Source organism: Sardina pilchardus, chromosome 2 (genome assembly GCF_963854185.1).
Source record: "Sardina pilchardus chromosome 2, fSarPil1.1, whole genome shotgun sequence".
Taxonomy (NCBI): domain Eukaryota; kingdom Metazoa; phylum Chordata; class Actinopteri; order Clupeiformes; family Clupeidae; genus Sardina; species Sardina pilchardus.
In genome coordinates this window covers 42,679,785-42,700,283 of record NC_084995.1, presented here as the reverse complement: position 1 = coordinate 42,700,283, position 20,499 = coordinate 42,679,785, and the positions used below count along the sequence as shown (strand labels likewise).

General features: G+C 43.7%; 2 protein-coding genes across 2 annotated transcripts; one reads left to right on the top strand and one right to left on the bottom strand.

The window, feature by feature from the left end:
* Positions 1-3,473: 3,473 nt before the first annotated feature.
* Positions 3,474-8,112, top strand: LOC134075168 (caspase-6-like). Its single transcript, XM_062530692.1, has 8 exons — positions 3,474-3,572; positions 3,968-4,012; positions 4,481-4,523; positions 4,604-4,753; positions 4,953-5,029; positions 5,162-5,337; positions 5,442-5,592; positions 5,957-8,112. Exons 1-8 carry the CDS (start codon positions 3,545-3,547, stop codon positions 6,193-6,195), a joined length of 909 nt encoding a protein of 302 aa, XP_062386676.1. The 5' UTR covers positions 3,474-3,544; the 3' UTR covers positions 6,196-8,112.
* Positions 8,113-8,194: 82 nt separating this feature from the next.
* On the bottom strand, positions 8,195-20,066 carry LOC134075167 (calcium uniporter protein, mitochondrial-like). Its single transcript, XM_062530691.1, has 8 exons — positions 19,763-20,066; positions 12,140-12,209; positions 11,743-11,913; positions 10,440-10,544; positions 9,977-10,137; positions 9,158-9,361; positions 8,510-8,626; positions 8,195-8,414 (listed from the first exon to the last, which is right to left on the bottom strand). Exons 1-8 carry the CDS (start codon positions 19,871-19,873, stop codon positions 8,337-8,339), a joined length of 1,017 nt encoding a protein of 338 aa, XP_062386675.1. The 5' UTR covers positions 19,874-20,066; the 3' UTR covers positions 8,195-8,336.
* Between the last annotated feature and the right edge of the window lie 433 nt (positions 20,067-20,499).

Here is a 20,499-nt window from a genome sequence, read left to right as displayed (position 1 = left end):
TAGTAAGTTCATGTCTAGTATAGGACACATACCTCTTAACTTAACATAATTAGGGATGAGCAGGTTTGTGGATGTTACCACCATGCCCGTGGTAATGCAGTGAAATAAAATATGAGTGCACTGTGTGCTCTTTGCACAAAGCCAGTGGATCATCACTTCACTTCTCATTTTATATTACATTGTTTGGGAAAATGAATACCCTCTTGTCTTCCGAATACAGCTGTGCTCTCCAATCCTTGCACACTTGGGAATGAGTACGCTCTTGTAGCCTACTCAGTATGCAAAAAACAATCTGAATACCCTCTTGTGGTCCTGGGCGCTTTGAGCGACGAGCTCCGCTAGGAAAAGATTCAAAGGCAGGCCTGTAAAAGCAATAAAACAGAACAACAATGTAGTGTGATTCAGCTGCATAAAGTTGAAAAAATAAATGTTTATTGTATGGCAGATATAAATACCCTAGTGTCATGCAGTTGGCTACAGAGCAGCGAAGAGTTTGGATAGTGAAGTCATGATAGGGCAACTTTTATGAAAATAATTTAGCCTATGAACCAGAACATGGGCCATGACCACGAAGCCTATTCTTGCATCTGTTAAAGGGATAATCCGGAGTGAAATGCACTTTAGATCAATTTTTCGGACTATTGGGAGTACATACGTTGAGTTGACACCAAAATCATGTCATTCGGATGTATTTTGAGAAAGTTCGAGCTCACCGTTTTTAGCCAAAACTCGTTAGCCTGTAAGTGACCGGGGCAGGTCCTTTCGCCGCTACAAAACGCTATTTTTATACCTCTTCTACTGTTCCAAACAACACTACACTTACGTGGTAGTGAGTAGAGGGTCCCTAAATCCAAACCGAAGTATCCCCACGTCTTTATGTGGTCGGATAGAGAGTCCAGAATAAATTTAATCGAGTCAGTACCTTTCCGGAAATGTCGCAGCTGCAGCTAGCAACGTTTTAACAACACTTTATTAACATTTCCGGAAAGGTACGGACTCGATTAAATTCATTCTGGACTCTCTATCCGACCACATAAAGACGTGGGGATACTTCGGTTTGGCTTTAGGGATCCTCTACTCACTACCACGTAAGTGTAGTGTTGTTTGGAACAGTAGAAGAGGTATAAAAATAGCGTTTTGTAGCGGCGAAAGGACATGCCCGAGTCACTTCCAGGCTAACGAGTTTTGGCTAAAAACGGTGAGCTCGAACTTTCTCAAAATACATCCGAATGACATGATTTTGGTGTCAACTCAACGTATGTACTCCCAATAGTCCGAAAAATTGATCCAAAGTGCATTTCACTCCGGATTATCCCTTTAAGTCAAAGTCAAGTTTATTTCTATAGCACGATTTACAGACGGCTGAGCCGCACCAAAGTGCTTCACACAGTAAAGTGCAAAAATGCAGAGAGTGAGTAAAAAAGAAACACCTGCTAGAGTGTTTAAATAGCCACCAACATTAGCATTTTTGCAGTAGACTAGAGATTATTTCTTTAAAGTAATTTCTCCACTAGACCTCCTGGCTGATTTATCATATGAGTGTTTTCTCTTTCGTCCTCCAGAGTTCGCTGTTGAATAAGTGATGCCAATCAATATACACTTTTGTGAGACTCAGCAAATATCTCCTCATCTACTCTAAGTGTCAGTGGAGTTGTTCTCCATCTACGCTCGGGTGCATCAGTTATCCGATGCACTAAATCCTTTTTGTTTTCTTTTATGTGTCCAGCTAGTTTTTCCGCTGAAACCAGGCATTTATGATTGGTTACACAGCATTCTGAAATGGCATGATCAAGTCCAAATGAACCAGTCATCACACAGCCACTGTGTCACTGACGTTTAGTACACTATCCCACCACTGGCCTTAGGAAGAGTAGCAGCTGTGTGGAGGGAGATCTGGACAGGGCGAACCAACTGAACCACTTGTCCACTCCCACAACAGGTTCAACTGCCCAGCTCCTGTGGCACTGGTCTGTCCACCACCGTCTGCTGACTCAGACAATGCTCTTGCTTCCTTGCCTGCCCAACCCGCACGCCCCCTCAACACTCACCCCCATCAGCTGATACACCCCTCCCCCACAAGGTGAGCATGAACAGCACCGCTACACTGACATCAGTCACCAGTAACTGGTCCTCAGCCACCAGACATCCCTCATAGACGCACCCCTCCCCTCCTCCCCCATCCTCACAGCTGATAAAGTTTGAGTACAACTGAGAAAACTCCATCACGGGAAGGCAGACTGACAGACTGTGTCCAAGGCTGCTCAGGGTCTGTACTGGGGCACCCACTGAAGCCCCATCCCCAAGAAGCCACATCCAAGTGAGCTCAATGACTACAGGCCAGACACTCTATCACACGTGATGAAGATCAGAGGCGTACGAAGAACACAATTCCTTTACTTAAGTGAAAGTATAGATACACCATGGGAAATATTACAATACAATACAAGAAGAAGTTTAAGTCAGATATTTACTTAAGTTGAAGTACAGAATTACTTGCTTTTAAAAATACTGAGAGTATTCAGAAGTACAAGTATAGGGTGTATATCCTTTGGTCATAGGACTTGAAGAGACCTTTACTTTATATCCAGCAAAAAAACATCTTACCTACCATAACTTTGATGCAGTAATTATTATTCATTCTCTGTTCACAAATCTAAAACATTTCACTGCCGAATACAAAACCAGATAACTCAATTATGAATAGATTATTTATAATTTAATAATGTAGTAGGCTAATGATCTAGTATGTGCTATGTCACAAACATTGGCAATGTCACAAACATTGGCTATAATACAGCCGGGTCTTCATTGTCATACGACCATATGTTTCCTTATTATTCACAGATATTCTATTGCTAAACGACGGAAAGGGTGGTGTCAAGCTCTGAGAATTCTCATTCTGCTAAATCTAGCAATTGCAACATATTCCAATGACTGTTGCAATTACAGCAAGCTTGCCTAGAAGAAGTCATGAGATGGATCTCATCTTCACATCATACAATCAAATTGAGAATGACAGCTATGAGTCCTGTAAAATGTCGCCTGTAAACAATAAAATAGGAAGAAGTTTTGTGTTGTGCCTGTCAGGTGATTGTCAAATTTCATTCCAATTTTGCAATGATCATGGAGGATAGACTGGTTAACACCAGACCACTTCTCAAATCTCAATTCGTTCTCCCAGGCTACTGGATGTTCTGATTAAGAATCTGTAATCAAGAAAGGCCTGAATGGGAGGAATCCCCACATTCCACAACAGTGCTTGAAATAAAGTAGGCCTAGGCTACTTGCCTGAGTCGAGCCACTGCGACTACATTTCACATCCAGCAGGCCGCGCTGTTGCCAACCTTTCGGAGCGAGGCATTTTCCCCTCGCATGGTGGCAGTACGAACACGGAAGTTGCTACGTGCAGTTGACTGGCGTCAAATGGAGCCAACAGTCTATTTGGCATGTTGACACTTGTCCAATGAAACAAGGGGGGTATTTCTCCTCGCATGTTCAGCGTTATTGCAGCATTTGACGATCAGAAGGCAAGCAGGAAGTAAAGATGGCGAGTCCTGCGAAAGATACATCAGGTAGGGGAATAACTTACCTGCAAAATGATTTGAATATGTGTTGTAATAGTTCGTCAGTAGAATACGTTACGCAGTATTAAAGCCTTATCATGTTGTTGTCACCAGTACGATTAGCAGTGTTTCTGTAAGGCAAAAATAATCACAAACAGAAACCACTTGTTGCCTGTCTGTGGAAGCTGCCACACTGGCTTCATTTAATGTTTAACTAACGCAAAACTGCTACTGATTCTACTTGCAGTCGATTTGTTGGCTGAAAGTTATGTTTTGTAGGACACGTAGTCCTTCGGCTATTTAGTTGTAAACCAAGTCATTATTTTTGTTTTGATGTAGCCTACCATGGGCTCATGACGTGTTGTTTCAACGTTTATCATTTGACTTTCTTGGTCATCTTTCAGGGAGCGTTGAAAAGGACAGTGCGTCCAGTGGACGTATCTTGGCAGGTGAGTTCGTATTCGACTCATTTTCTACCTGCTCTTGGTGCTCCTGGTTTACATTTCATGCATGATGAAGTATTGTCTAAAAAGGATGCGAAACCTTATCGTTGATGCTCCGCACCAGTTGACTAAATGTAAAAGAGAACAGACAGATTCTAACACTTTTGAATCTCGTTCTTTTAAAAAAAGAAAAGAAAAAAAGCCTGCTGTCTTGCACTCTGTCACCATGCCATTGAAACTCTCCAGCACCAGGTGCTTCTGAACAATAGAGGCTTGACCTCTCCGAATCCAAATGCTCCATCCTCTTTTAGGCAGTTCACCTAAAACTTGCTGTGTGGGTGGGGTTAGAGGGTGTAGATGGGCAGTTTAATGGCTTTGTGATGAGAATAAACGTTTTGAAAGCTGGCCTGTCAAGCACAACAATTCCACAATGATCTCTGTCAAATTGAAACCATTTGTTTTTTTGTATCACAGGTGTCACTCATAATGTCACAGAAACAGATGCCTTTTACGGAGGGTAAGACTATAGCCTCATGTCATTACTGAGAAGGATTGAAAACAAGTTTACACATTTAATCAAAGCATTGTAACCTGCAGTTCTATCTCAATGGACCCTGCCGAGGAGTACAAGATGGACCACAAAAAAAGAGGTCTCGTCCTCATCTTCAATCAGGAGAACTTCTTTTGGCGTCTTGGGATGCATCCAAGGAACGGCACCAACGCGGATCGATTCAACTTAGTTAGGAGGTTTGGACGCATATATATATATTTTTTTTTTTTATTGTAGGCCTATAACAGTAAAAAATAGTAATGTGTGCTATGTTGCATTTGATGTTTTATTGTAGGCCAGACAATAAAGTGAGAATGTTAGGACTGCAGACAAAAGAGTAACCAAACAGAAAATGAGTGCACATGTAGGCTACTAATTTTTACATTCATATTTTAGGTTTGAGGGTATGAATTTTGAAGTGAGAGCATTTGATAATCTCAAACTGGAGGAAGTTTGGACCAAGATATGTGAAGGCAAGTACTACTGTATAAAAACTGTCACAATGTCAAATAGCTCTGTAGTAGGACACGTCTACTTCTACTGGATCTGTATCTTGCTGTTGGCAGTTTCACTTTCACTTCAACTGTAGACTTTGCCCTCCACAGCTGCTGAGTATGACCACACGGACTCGGACTGCTTCGTCTGTATTTTCCTGAGTCATGGGGAGAACGATCATGTCTTCGCTTATGATGGCAAGATCTGCATTCAGGATGTAACCGCGCTTTTCAAAGGAAATAAATGCCCAAGCCTAGCCGGGAAGCCCAAGATATTTATCTTGCAGGTAACAAACTCGTGTCATGCCAGTTATAACTGTCTTTAAAAAGCTTTTCAGGTGAATCTACAGTTTAAAATTGTTCACCGTACCTGTTGATCTTCTGCTTGCAGGCGTGCCGTGGGGACAAACATGATGATCCAGTTACCCCTATGGACGTGGTGGACCATGACACTAAGACCAACGAGGTGGAGGTTGATGCTGGCGTTGTTTACACTCTGCCCTCGGGGGCAGACTTCCTCATGTGCTACTCAGTGGCAGAGGGTGAGTACACTGACAAGTGCAGCTATTGGACACACTATACTGATGCATGAGGCTGAGTATGTGTTACTCAGTGGGTGAGTCAGGTGCAGTCAGGGATCTCTTAGGAAGTCGCGTTTGTTTGTTTGTTTGTTTGTCTGTCTTTATGCTTATTAACAGATGCTTTTGTGCAAAAAGAAAGCAGCTAGCGGCCGTGTGGAGATCATTACTGAATATGACAGAAAATGTTATGGGCTTGAAATGGCATAAAATCCCTGATTGCACCTAAAACACACTTGGTAATTTTGTACAATTGTCACTAAGATAATGTTCTTTTCATTGCTAGTTAATGTTAATTTATTTGTCTGATTTTCCTTGTTTTTAAAAGGGTATTACTCCCACCGTGAGACAATAAATGGCTCGTGGTACGTCCAGGACTTGTGTGAGGTCCTGAAAGAGCATGGCCAGGCTCTCGAGTTCACGGAGCTTTTGACACTAGTCAACCGCAAGGTGTCCCGGCGCAGTGTTGGTCGATGTAATGATCCCTCTGCCATCGGAAAGAAGCAGGTGCCCTGTTTTGCCTCCATGCTCACCAAGAAGCTCTACTTCAGGCCCAAGAATAATTAGTGTTTTGGTTTCGGCCAGCTGTAACACACAGAGGGTTTGTGATCCTTCCTCAGGGTTTTGTTGCTGCGCATGTTTCTGATCACGGCATATGTTTTGTCATGACTATCAGTAGAAGATAATCAAACAAAATGGTGCATACTGTTGTGACAAACTAAAAAAAGACATTCATCTTTACAAAGTTCGAAAAGCCTGTGCTAACCAAATTTCAAACATTGATTTTAAGATTTTTCCTTATATCCCTGTAAGGGAACATTTACATAGACTTACTTAATACTTCATGGGAAGTTTGCCGGATTCATCTAAATGAAAATGAAAGTATTGCTTTGTACCTCAACATTCCAGCACACAGTATACTGCTGAGTGTAGAAGAATGCAAGGCAACCAAGTCATGGTTGCAGTAGGGGCATATACCAAATGATTCACAACCTCATATTTTGGAGACGCTACATTTTCAAAAGGGTAGTAACTATTAGCTCCTCAGACACCGAATAAATTGTGGTTAACATAGAGAGACGGATCTGATGCAAGTGCTATCTTGTTGGAAAGAAGGCATCATCAAGTGAATAACCTTAACCTCAAGAATTCTGAAGAACAAACATAAACCTGAATTACCAGATTGTTTTTGAATGTTATGACCTTTAAATCATGCCTTAGCTTCTGTACTGATGGAGACCTCCACTGTGTGCTTTCAAAAAGGGAATTCATGTTAGTTGTTGTCACTTCAACTTTGAGGTGTTAAACCCTTTGACCATATGAATTTTCACCAGAGTGTCTTGTGCTCTCTACACTAACAAACTGCTTAAAGGTGAACCATGCAAGGTTTTTTTTTTAGCTTAATTTGCCTTAACTGTTCAGCTTCGGAGTGTTTGGAATGGTTATTTGACTTATTTTGGGTTGAATGATGGCTGTCTCGTTTCCCCCTAGCACATGTGAGTGGAAAAACCATGCTTGAAGGTTTCGCAGCCTCACGACCATGCTCATGAAAAGGCAGACTGACAGATTGATATGAGTAGTGTTAAATACACGCTAAAGCTGTTGGGGAAGCTCTACACAGAAACCTGCAAGCGTAAAACAAGCAAAGCAAAGAAATCGCCAGAACTGCATAGTTCACCTTTAAGTATGGAAAGTACCTCAGGGATGGGGCGGCTTTAAGCTGTGGGAGGGAGCATGCTGCCTTTCTCAGATTCTGCCACCGCAGGGCCTGACAATAGCCAGACACAAACTCACTTTTGCTGAGTTATCTATGTTAGCATGTCATTCACTGCTATCGTGAGTGTGTCATCTGCTATCAACTAAGTAGATTCAGTAGAACAACTATTTAGAGTAGTAACCAAGTTAAAGTGCAGGGTTAATGATTTTATATATGTAGCAAAGTGATACTGCAACCACAATTATACAAGGAAATGTAGTGAATTCTGTTTGTGCTGCTGTTAACACAAATATACACCGATGATGTGCCTTTCGTACACATGTATCAACCACTCAGGACCATGTCAATATTGTCCTATTTTTAAAGCAAATTCCTATAGCCTTCTAGAGCAATAATTGAGGCCACCAAAACTGGCTGTGATGGCTTGGCTTGGCTATAATGTGTCATAAGAGCAATAACTGGTCAGAAGCATTCTGTTCATGAAGCGTAGTTCTTAAAATGGACTGCTCATCAGAACCACACACACTCATTCCTCAAGTTAAATGTCTCTGTACTTGAAAGTTATGTTTACAGCAGCTATGTAATTTCTACATGATACGGTTTCTTATAGTGGTGGGGGTTTGCACTATCAATGAGTTTTGAAGACTCCCTTGTATTTTGTTTCCTGTTTTTAAGTGCAGTTGGGTAATGTAATACTTGGTGTAATTTTAGATTGACTCTGATTTTACGATTTTGAGGTGCAATAAAAATTGAGATTTTACTACTTATTTTTGTTTGAAATTCTGCTCAATATACACACAACATCATTTCAGCCTATTCTTGGTATTGATAGATGTAATAGACGAAATGTTTCTTCATGACTTTTATTTCCAGTTCTTGAAAATGTATTTGGTAGTTGTATATGGCTATTTCTCAAATGCTTTAAAATGATATGAAAGAAAAGGCACCATTATGGAAATTAAAAAAGCGTTCAATCCACCATGAATCCTCTTCAGTCGTGGGGCTGGATCTGGTCGAGAGGCAGCTGAAGTTGATTTGGGTTCCTCAAACGGCGCAAATCCTCCTCTACCTTAGGGATGACATGTGCACACACATGAGGATTTTCCTCAAATGAAGAACCAATGAATACAAAAATAGGACAGAAAGTTAACAAAGTGTCTATACCTCTGCCAAATCGCCCTTCAGCTGATTGTATCTGTCCACGTTAAAGTTTGCTTTCTTGGCACCCTTGTGGAAATAATGCAGGAACTGTCTGTCTTTTGCATCTGGATACACGTAGTCCTGTGGAACGATGCAATAGTGTTACAGCTGTCAAAACACTAATTTGAATGCATGCTGTCATGCTTAACACAAATAAATGAATGAATGAATGCCCCTTGACTGATAAGCAGCAAAGTTAAGGTGAAGCACAAGCAAAAATATGTGATCAACATGTTCAAATACATCTCTGAACATTACTCTATATGACGCGTATGTTTACTCTCTGAACATTACTCTATATGACGCGTATGTTTACTCTCTGAACATGACTCTATATGACGCGTATGTTTCGTGGCTATAGGCTGCTGCCATGTGTGTGGTGTGTGAGTTGGCCAGTACCTGCTTGGTGAGGACGTAGTATGCAAACACTAGCCTGGGCTGCTATATGTGTGTGGAGTGTGAATTGGCCAGTACCTGCTTGGTGAGGACGTAGTATGCAAACACCCCCATGTGTGTGGTGTGTGAGTTGGCCGGTACCTGCTTGGTGAGGACGTAGTATGCAAACACTAGCCTGGGCTGCTATATGTGTGTGGTGTGTGAGTTAGCCAGTACCTGCTTGGTGAGGACATAGTACGCAAACACGCCGATGCTGGTGGTGTAAGTGATGAAATAGGTGACGGGCTCCATGACGTCCCAGGAGTACACCCACCAGGTGAGCCATGCCAGCGCGCCACCCTGCACCGACAGCAGAGCCATGCCCCCCCACAGCGCCCGCGACGAGCTTAACTCCGCATTCCTCGTTATCCGGGCTTTAACCTGGAACACACCCACACCCACGCACAGCAGTAAGGCATGTAAACAAACTAGTCTTTGAATCACTTATCTGCACTAAGGCGGTTCCATCATGGCATAATCATGATCATCTGTCCATATTGAGAGCACGATTATTTAACAGAACTATTCAATGATTTTGGAAATATCACTTTTCTAAACTTCTAAATTAAGAAATTAACTGAATCTAATACATTTCACTTAAAAAACATAATATTGTGTCCACAGTGAGATCATAATTATTTAACAGAACTATTCACTGATTTTGGAAACGTCACTTTTCTAAACTTGTAAATTAAGAAATTAACTGAATTTAATATATTTCACCTGAAAAACAAATAAACATACTAAGCGCTAAATCTACATGATGATTTAAGCAAAGGGCTACACTAGATTTATAACAAGACAAAAAGAGAACATTGTTGCAAAATGGCATACAGCAAAATACATTTTATATTTTGATTGATTTTTTATTTTTTTTGATAGTCTTTGGAAGTCATAATTGATGATTAATCAATGAATTGTATTAACTGCACAGCCCTACTCTGCACAGAAGCAGCCATGCCATACAGCGTCTATGCAGGTATTTGCTAGAAGCACCTTCTCCAGTGGGGTCAGCTCCTGCTTGATGCCGTCCAGTTTCTCCAGCAGCTGCCGCTCCTTCAGGACGTGGTGGTCGGGCTGGTGCAGGGCCGTGTGCAGCAGGTGGACCACGTGCTTCACGTCCGCCGCTCCCACTGCCGGCGCATGACTGGACAGCTCTTCACGTGGGTCAGTTTCAGCGGGAGACATGAAGGAGATCACTTTCAGTTACACGTACCGTAATTTCCAGACTAACAGCTGCGGCTTATACATTCATTTCGCAAAATTTCTTCCGCTATGAGGTTAATACATGGTAATATGGTGTTAATATGGTTTTGTTTCTTTCAACTTGCATAAAACACTGTCCTGTGGATTATACACAATGCGGCTTATATGCAGGAAATGACTGTACTTATCAGTTGCTTATTACTGCTGGCACAACTTGTGTATTTGAAATGTCGACTTCGGGAGGCCACTGTACCTTGTTGTGAGGAGTGTACATTGTAGACAGCATCATTGATGACCAGTTTGAAGTCTTTACTGAGGAGTGTGTCAATAGAGGTGGTACATGGGACCTTCTCCCCTTCTGTAGGTACAAAAGTGAGCAGAGTTATATTCTAGTCTCATCAACAGTACAATAGTAAGCAGAACTGTACTCTATCGCCCCCTGCAATCTGTCTTTCTCACTACAGGTGTGTGTGAATGTGAATTTAGCCTACAGTATATCTATGTTTATCTATAACTATGTTTATATGTCTGCTTTCATTGGTGTAAGCTCACCTTCGGCGTTAATGTATGTTTTTCTAATCTGTATAACCACACTCTCTCGATTGCCCAAGACAAATTTCTCTACCAAAGAGAAACGAAAGGCTCATCTTGCCTTATCTTATCTTACATGTCATGTGCACAACTGAAAATGGCCTGATCAGTATGGAGACCCAGGCATGAAGTCTCCCAAGTCCCCGTGTCATTTGCCTGTCCATATTCAGACTTACAAACAGACTTCACCATCTGCTAAGTCTGCTTAGATAGAGACATACAGTAGGGCCTCTCTCAATTGTCTTTGTGGGACTTTCCTGCTCATCTTCAGTCTAGACACACACACACACACACACACACACACCTGAGCACAGGACGGCAAATTATATGATATGAGTCACATGTTTGCTAAGAGAGGAGGGGCTGAAGAATAGAGGGGTCTATCAAAGAGCAAAGTTCTAGGGTGTGACTGTAAGTTGTTCAGGAGGAAGAATGACATTGTTTAGGTCCGAGGACATGTTGCTTCTCTCTCTTCCTCTCTCTCTGTATAGCTACATGTGTGTGTGTGTGTCTGTGTGTGCAAGGCCTCTGAATCTATACATCAACTTCCTCTTGTTGTTTTCTTCTCTCAGAGAGCAAGAGAGAGCAAGACAGAGAAAGAAATAAGTGCCTGAGAATATGTGCTGGGAACTCCAGCTATGGCAGATCTCATCTCTTTATCTAATGTTCTCCTCCATTTTGACAAACTCAAATGACAAGCATTGAGTTTGATACATGCAAAGGCCAATCAGTCATTCTGATATACATACTGGGTGATCCCTGTAACGGTTATTCCGCTTTTGAGAGCGTACAACTGGGTGTTGGTGTGTCTCACTGCTTCCTAGGCCTTCTCTTCCTCTCCAGGAGATTTCACAATACAAGAGCGTATTCATTTCCACAGCTTGACTGTGCACTACAGTCTACTTGACCAATCAAATCAATGTTGTCCTGCACTATCTGGCGCAGCGTTGCTTGTGTAAACACACCTGTTGTGAGCACGGCGGCCGCGGTGATCCCGGGGTCCTCCCGCTGCAGGTCCTGCATGAAGTCGCTGACGGTCATGACCATGGGCCTGAGGTAGAAGAGGCACTTCTCCTTCCTGGAGGGCAACGGCACGGCCATCGCAGGGCGGCCATGTCTGAACTGCACGGCCACATCTACAGAGCCAGACCACAAGAAGGGTGACCACCGGGAGCATCAGTACTGGACATGAGCATTCATTGTATTTACTGTAGCTGATACACTACTAGGGCATGTTCCTCGCTGATCCACTAGAGGGCGCGCTTAACAGTTCATGCAGCAAGGAGCTGTGGCCTGCGACTGGTGTGCATATATATGGATGACTGCAAACTGGTCTGTGATGGGTGTGACTGACTACTGTACCATAGGAGGGCGCCACAGTGCTGCAGAAGAGAGCTTGGTGACATCTCCACAGAGGCACTCTGGGCTGGGCCTGAAACACAAACAGATCTGAATGAGTGTATTTCAGCAAGGTAAGTCATACACACCATGTTTGTGGAGTTATCGGTCTGCACCACAATATACGACCGTAATCTGAAAAAAAAATATAAAAACAGGGGACAGTTTGTGTTTTAACATCATTCAGTTTGAAGGAATGTAATGTTTCCCATGAACAATACTGTTGAAAGAGGTTTCAAGTTGCAAGTTTTTCCAAACCACCATGCAGCTATTGACTTGGGTGTGGTGCGGATATACAGTACAGTATTTGCATGCTCTGACTAGTTCTAGTTTTGATGAGTAAACAGAAAGGGCGTTCAGAGAGCACACTGCTCTGTTAGCCTACAGCAGCACAAGCAGCCCGGGGCTAGACCACGGAGAAGATGGCCATTACTCAAGGTGACTGTCTCGCAGTGCTGGCCCCAGGGCAGGAGCCCTCATCTGCTGACATCGTCAAGTTGGCCAGAGACGTGGAGTAGAAATTGTTTATCTTTCCACTCTTTTCATTCTGTGGAGAATCGCAAGGCACTTTATTTACACCACTGATATGTTCCAGTTGTACAGTATGTACAGTTACATTGCTCATGTATTGATTAATCAGTGCCTTTGAGAGTGACATTCACAGGGCGACAGTGTACTGCCCAAAAGGCTGCATCTATGTTTTTGTTTACATCTTAAGACCATTGTATGCAAAGAAATGTCCAAGAGAAGCGCATTGAATTCAAAGCACACACACAGCATGCAGTCACAAACTGGAGCTAAACTCATAATAGCAACACATTCTACACTGGCTGCAACAAGATGCCACTTGTGTACAAATTAATTGGTAAAATGAATAATTTATATCTACTCTGACAAACAGTCAGAATATTTCTGCTGCTAAACAAGGTTTACATCCTATTGATAAAGTAATAAGACTCTTTAATGCATCATTAGTGACTATTCAATTAAAACCAAGCCTAAATGACTCCCACAGGGGTAGAATTGGTTCTCAAGCTTGACAGTCATTAAATAATGCAGGCACTGGTCCATTTGTCTGAAGGTGGGGCCATTTGTCTTTTTGTCTTAGGGAGACAATCATTCTTGGCCCTTGTCTTCCATGAATTCCAAGTAGATTCCAGTGGGTCGATAAGGGCCACACTGTGTGGATGGGGCCGCTGTCCTCGCCTCTGTCACGGTGACATAGTGGAACTTGGCGGCAAACACCCGCGGAGCCTTCGTCCTCTGCCTGAGAGGTCGTCTGATCAATATCGTGTTGAGCAATCATGTGCAGCGATCTTCTGATGGCGCAGAGGGAGAGCTCTAGGATCTGAGCACCTCTTAACCAATCAGACCCTACAGGCTCTCACCTCCGCCTGGGACAACATAGCAGATGAACCATTTGCATAATGAGAAGCCCCTCAGCCATCTCTAGATGGATTAAGGTATAACCGTGGCAGTTAAAAGCACTGAACCCATCCACTCCCTTCCTGTCCTACATACGCAGAATAAGCCCAAGTACTGTAGGGCTCAAACGCAGATGATTCAGGATGTTGAGTGTGTTCTAGTGGAAACCACTGATCTATAAAGCAGTTATTCTATAAAGAAGCTATTCTTTATAGATCAGTATAATGAAGTTCTTCTTTATAGGTCAGTGGTGGCAACTCACTACTAATGTGAGTAAATGTGCCATATTTCTGCTCATCGTGAGGGAAATAGATTTGACAGCCAAACAACATCGAAACACATGGATCATCAGATGAAGCTAACAGTACTCAGATGCAGATGCTCTTAATACCTTGTTGTACAAGACATCTTTTTTTAAATAGTCAAATAAACTATGAGTAATATGCCTATTCTGTCCTATTATTTAAAGTGAAGAAGCAAGTAGCCAAAACTCTCAGTGCTGCACTTAGAGAGACACTGGGGTTTATTTATGCACAGTGAGTTGATTAAAGCGCCAGAGCGCTCTCTGAAGTGATTTGTGGTTTGCAGAGGTGGGAGATTGGAGAATGGCAAACAAGATACTGCCTCAGTGCATTCTCATTAGATTGGGTGCCATGCTTGGGCCTCTGAGTGTGTGCCGCACGACAACACCACTTGGTGTGTGTGTGTGTGTGTGTGTGTGTGTGTGTGTGTGTGTTCAGGAGCACACAGCATCAGGATGCTAATGAGAAAGGTGCATGCTCTGTGAGAGAGTCGGGGCAGGAGACGTGCCATGACTGCGCTGCCAGGCTATTTGTCTCCCCGCCAAAGACCATGGTCCATCGTTGGAACTGGTCCACAGTCATCTCATTCAAAAGAGAAACTGAAACACTGTAGATTTCATTTGAATAATTTGGTGACTCAGCTTGTGCTGGTTTGACAATTGTCAGCGTTTCTGTTGAGGGACAGCTGTGAGAAAACAGGCCATCTTCACTTCAGTGTCTTGCGTCCAGGTCCCGTGTGCCAAGTGAGAGCGGTCTGCCTCGGCTCGGACACACAGGCGTGTGGTCAGGCTGCGGTGCCCCCATGTGCTGGGCTGACAGTGAGCGAGCGTGGAGGTGAGGCGAGCCATCAAGCGGACGGCCGGGCTCACTTACTCGCATGGCCCCTGAGGCTCCCCGGCCGTTATGGGTGCTGTCACCGGTGATGGAATGCCGCTGCTGCCCCACGACACGCACGCCCCTCCGGCACGACCCCCCCGACCCCACCCCACCCCCCCACCCCACCCCACCCCACCCCATCCCAACCCCCACGGCCGGCTCTTCATTACCAGTCACTCTGCCACGGCGTCTACACCGGGGTCTGGCCACTTCATTACCACTCAGCACCGGGGTCCAGCCGCGTGGGACAGCAGGATATACGAGCGCTCCCCACTGATACGCACTGGAGGCTAAGAGGGAAATAAACTGGTGTGATGAGCCCATTTCCCCTGGCCGTCGCTGCCCACTGCGCCAGCCCGTGGACCATGCTGGATGAAATATGGAGACGCCATGTTGAAACCAAATTACAGAGCCGGTCATGGTAGCCGCGCCTCCACTCTCCTGTGAAAAAGCAATTTGCATGCCGGCGTCTGTCTCAACTCCCCCTCTCTCTGCTGTTGGCTTAGAGGGAACACAGCGGACGTCAGCAGTGAGCCTGGGTGTGGCCGCTGGTAATAAACACCTTGGCGCTGCAAGGTGAGCCTCGTCTAGAGGGATTTTCAAGATATGGGTGCTCCAGTGGAAGAGCAGGTCGGAGTACAACAATATCGGTCCAGCCCATGAACATACCTCGGGAAGGTTTGGCCAACACAAAAGAAGTGCCTGATTTGTTTTGATTGTGTTAACAGAACCATGGAATGTCTGCACTTGAGGTGTTGACTCAGGCAAGTGGTTAGTGAGGTAAAAGAAGTGGAGGTAACACATGATGACAGAGCAGAGCATCCCTCACAGCAGGCCTCCTCAGTCTTCAATGTGTTCGGCAGGTCACACCGCGTCTAAGGCTGACGGTGTTCGTCATGGTGATGCCGCAGCACTGTAATCAGTCACACGCAGCTTATCAGCTTCCTGTTGTGGTGACGGGAGCTGACCCGGCTTCCCCCACACCACCCTGCCTGCCGTTATTTCTGCCTCCATTTTTTACTGCAGTGTGTAGCCAAATTACTAAAAAAAAATAAGTCTGGGTTTTTGCTTCAATGCTGTAATTTATTAGATACTAATACTGATAGTTTTCTAAAGTGCCCAGAATGAGGAAAATTGCATTAATGCTGACTGGGCTGCCTGAAGCACAAAATCCACTACAGCAAATGAAAGAAGGAATTAAATCTATTCATCTCAGAAGAGCCATCAGCGCACCATTGATCATGCTGCTGAGTCCAACCAGTCAATATGCTGCTGAACCATTCTTTTCAACTCACTAACAGTCTGCAGGCATCACCATGCGCTCACAGCTGACTGACGCATGCATGGTTGAGGAGAATAACAGTGGACAGTAGAGGCCGTCAGTCGCATGTCAAGGCAGCATCTGGGTTCAATGTGGAACTTCTGATAAATAATGTACATGTAGCCTACATTGGATATTAAGCCATATGATGCAGTTGTGCAGTAGTACATACCGTATGTGCTGCTGTCTTAACAGAATAAAACCAATCCATTACACTCTGGTTTCATGTTGCAATTAAACATTACTGTCACACTTCTTGAAACATAAATGTGTCACAGCTCTCGTGGGGCAGTTAAGAGGACCAGGGGCAAATGGCGCACCTGTTAAAGGGCAGAACCCCGGAGATGGGCTCCTAATGAGGAATATAATGCCCCCCCTGCCACTCCAGCCCTGCTCCAGCTGTCAGGCTCAGACAGACAGCTATGACTCACTCCTCTGCCTCCACAACAATATGACAGGAGTGGATAAGGCCCAGTGCTTATTTTTACCCGTCACGCTGAAGCACTGACACCACTAGAGTGCATTTCAGATTTCCTCTCCCCTCATGCCCATGCATGACTCACACACAGATCTTGCTCTTGGGCACAATGTTGCCCATTTTTAACCAGGGTGGAAAATGTCTGCTGTACAGTATACCTCAGATTCTCTGATAAATAGCATGCAAACACAATAGAGAATACTTGAATATTCTTACAATTGATTGTACCATTGTCACATGAGTAAATGCTTTTAGACTATGATATCCATCTAATGAGATCATCTCTTACATGATCCTGATAGGACAGTGATAGAAGATTGGTACTATGCTTTTATTCCTACCAGCAACACACTGTGATTTCACTGACATTCAAATATGCATCTGCAAATAACCCCCCATACAAAGCTCCTGTGTCATCTTATTTAACTGGAACCTAAGCTCAAACTGTGTTTCCTTAAAATGTGCAAATATTATTACAAAACAGAATGCTGAAAATCTTCCCAGTGAAACCGACATGGAAAATGAAAATTGGAAAAAATGGCCTTGTTGCTCCTGAAGCACATTTTACTGTGTCCACATTCAATACGACACTTGACCAAGACCATGGGCAGATGCTGTGGATGGAGTCCCAGATGCCTGCAGGGAGTATACAGCAGCGAGGGCTCAGAATGTACAACAAAACCGCTCTGGTGGTGACTGATAAATATAAAATGAGTAAAAAAAACAACACCTGAAATGGCCCTTTGAGTATTTTAAAACTAAATTACATTAAATCTGCAAAGAGCATAATAGATCATTTCACTGTCATTCATCATAACAGTGCAACCAAATGTGCTTATCTGATGCTGTAACTGGGGTGCAGTACCAATAGTGCACTGCATCACTGTATCAGTAGATGCTATGGGCTTACCTCTAGTGATTTGCTACATGCATGAACACAACATTACCCAATACAGTTGTAGAGGACGACGTCTTATGAACCAGACAATGGTTCAAGCAACGATTCAAATACTGGATGTGAGGTGACTCGAGTCACGTGCATGATCCAGTCCACCACAGGTGAAATATGACCTCATCAAGACCCTAGCCTTTTATTGCCTGGGGGAAGGGAAGGAATACTCTCTCACAGCAGGGACTCCACAACCAGTGCAGTAGACCTCAAGGACAATTTCTATTCTTCTTTATGCATTCATGGGATTATGTATACAGCATAATGCATGGGATTGCATTTTTGCATTTATACAGCACTCACGATTAAACCTGCAATCTAGCAGCAATCACGGGTGCAGTGTAATAAAGTAGCTGCTGACTCTGGGCCAGTCTGGCCTGGTCTCATATGCCACTGGCCCACAGGGCACTCTGCAGCACTCTGTCCCTGCAGCAGTAAAGTAAACACACGTCTGCTGTGCAGTTATACTGTGCAATCCTGTGGATCAAAATGCTCTGGTCTGACACTGGTGATGTTATCCCTGTCTGTCATTTTACAGCTAGACCACTACCCTTTAGTATTGAATTATAGAAAAAGGCAGGATGTGCTGACCAGATGGCTGACGGATGGACATGACTGATAACCACCAAGCATCTCCAGACCATAATAAGGCCCATTTAATTACTGTGTAATCCGGCAGTTGAGCCTATTCAAACAACACGAGGAAGGCTGGTTGTTTCCATGTACATCAGGAAATTAGCTGGGAGGCATATCTGTGAAGAATACTCAGCCATGGGTGCAGATGAGGCGCTGAGCCTACTCTGAGTCTTGCACTAGCATTTTATGTAGTTGCTCTCCCCATCACAATATGTTAGTTATTCTGTTTTCCACGCTCCTAATCGCGCATCTCGTCTGTGATTGGCTGGAACTGTTTACGGCGTTATGGTCCAGCCTGGACCATGTTGTTTTTGTTGCCATTTTTGGAGCTTGGGCTGTCTTCAGAGACCGTGTCTTTTTTTTTTTTTTACAGTTTATTCAACAGCAGCCAGCGGATGGTGAGATGATGTTTGCAGGCTATGTGACAAAAATGTTTTAGCTTAGAAACCTCCTAACATCGATTTCAGCACCTGAAAGTGCTGCTGCTCTCCTCAATCTGAGTCCCTAGCATAAACCTACATTGAAAAGTTATCTGAATAAAAAATGATCTTCTGTGCAAAGTACTGCTGCTTAAGCCTACACCTTACACTGACAGACTTTGACAACATTTGGGAAAGATTCTTGAAAGATTGTGGTCTTTTAACTCATGCTCCTCCTCCAAGCTTTACTCAAAAGACTACAATCTTTCAAGAATCTTTCCCAAATCTTGTCAAAGTATGTCAAACGTAGGCTTTACTTTAGTCACATTTTAGCCAGAACAAGTTTAGCAAACTCATGTGTCTTGCCTACGGCGCGTTTTGAGATGTTTAATCTGTTATTCAATATAGGCCTATGTGCTCCTTCAAGCAACAACTCGAATTTGCGCGACACTCTGAACGACCAATTACAGCAGCCTGGCAGCCTACCAGGCGCATTCCTACGCGTAGCTTCAAGTTCGAATAGCTTCTTGTCTAAGTCAACGACATGATAAAAGAAGATCCACCAGTCATTTTGTTGTCGCTTCCTGACTGTAGGCTTTTCTGTAATCAGAGAAGTGTGGTAAGTCACCAACTTTGCACGACTGGGTAAGACTGAAGTGAAGACCAAGACAGAATACATGGTTGGCTATGCATATGCACTGCAGCCAACTCAAAAGTAGTAAAACCTTATTTTAACGTGACGTTTTAAACTGCTTTTCTATCGGGCGACGTCAAAGTTAATTTAGTAGCCTGTAGGCTCAGCGACTGTAGGCTACAGAAACCAAACAGGACCCGATGCGCCTAAAGACCCAAATTCCACCATTTTATGGGTGGAGAGTGGAGGCTACAGTGCACGAGAGGAAATAACTTCGGGTAACTTGGCGATCTGTTTATTCACTGTGCGCGCTCTGACAACAAAATGTATCATGTCATCAAGGGAGCAGCCGACAAGACTCTGACTTCTCGACATCAACAAGTTAACCAAAAAAGAACTTGGGTCCCATCGGCTTACCAGTCCCCCCTAATAATAATATTACAGTTGGAAATACTGTAGCGAAGCAATAGCCCGCTGTAGGCTAGTAGTAGCCTAAGCTACAGCTGTGTAACATAAATGGGTAATATTGCACCCATAGGTTACTTACCTTGTGAGTCAAGTGCACTGGTATAGTGGTTGTTTTCAACAGTGAGCGGAATGGTAACGCGTGCCGGAGAACTCCAGCCTGTAGTTTGGCGACCAGTCCCAAAGATGCCATCTCTGCGATTAGTTCCTTTACTGGATCATGACGGTCCGAGCACAGTTCGACATAGGCAGCTGTTCAAAAATAGCCCTGTATAAATGGCTATTTCAAACAACGCCCTGTGATCAATGTCGGTACGTATCCCTCTGCCTCAAACGCTGTCCTAACAGAGGATGTGTTGCACTCCCGTGACGATTCCACTATTCTATATTAAATGCGCCTCCTATTGGTCGAGTAAATTCTTCAATGGTAATAAATCCGGAAGGTGGCTGTGAGGGTATTTTCATAGGTAAAGATGATTGGGCTTATCAACCAGTGAAACAGTGATTGTTGAATAGAGCAAAACGATTTTCGTTGTGTTGATTGAATGTACAGGTATCAGAAAGAGGTACAGAAAGAGGTACAGTCAGAAAGATTTTAATTGAAGAGAGTGTGTGTGTGTGTGTGTGTGTGTGTGTGTGTGTGTGTGTGTGTCTTCTGTCGATGGGTTACATAGGTTTCTATCCCAGTCTCCTCTCTCCTTTGACATTCATTGCTGGGTATCCATTGTGAACAATATAGCACCAGTGGCAGAGTAGTAAAGAAATATGACAGGAATTAATTTCTTGATACAATCGCTCACTGGGCAAAGCGCCAATGTA

Coding starts and splice junctions, on each gene's coding strand:
- LOC134075168 (XM_062530692.1), top strand. CDS start 3,545: ATGGCGAGTCCTGCGAAAGATACATCAG. Junction 4,013..4,480: donor CAGTGGACGTATCTTGGCAG/GTGAGTTCGTAT, acceptor TTTGTATCACAG/GTGTCACTCATAATGTCACA. Junction 5,338..5,441: donor CCAAGATATTTATCTTGCAG/GTAACAAACTCG, acceptor TTCTGCTTGCAG/GCGTGCCGTGGGGACAAACA.
- LOC134075167 (XM_062530691.1), bottom strand. CDS start 19,873: ATGGCATCTTTGGGACTGGTCGCCAAACTACAGGCTGGAGTTCTCCGG. Junction 11,914..12,139: donor CACTGTGGCGCCCTCCTATG/GTACAGTAGTCA, acceptor CTGGCTCTGTAG/ATGTGGCCGTGCAGTTCAGA. Junction 8,627..9,157: donor ACTATGTCCTCACCAAGCAG/GTACTGGCTAAC, acceptor ATCGTTCCACAG/GACTACGTGTATCCAGATGC.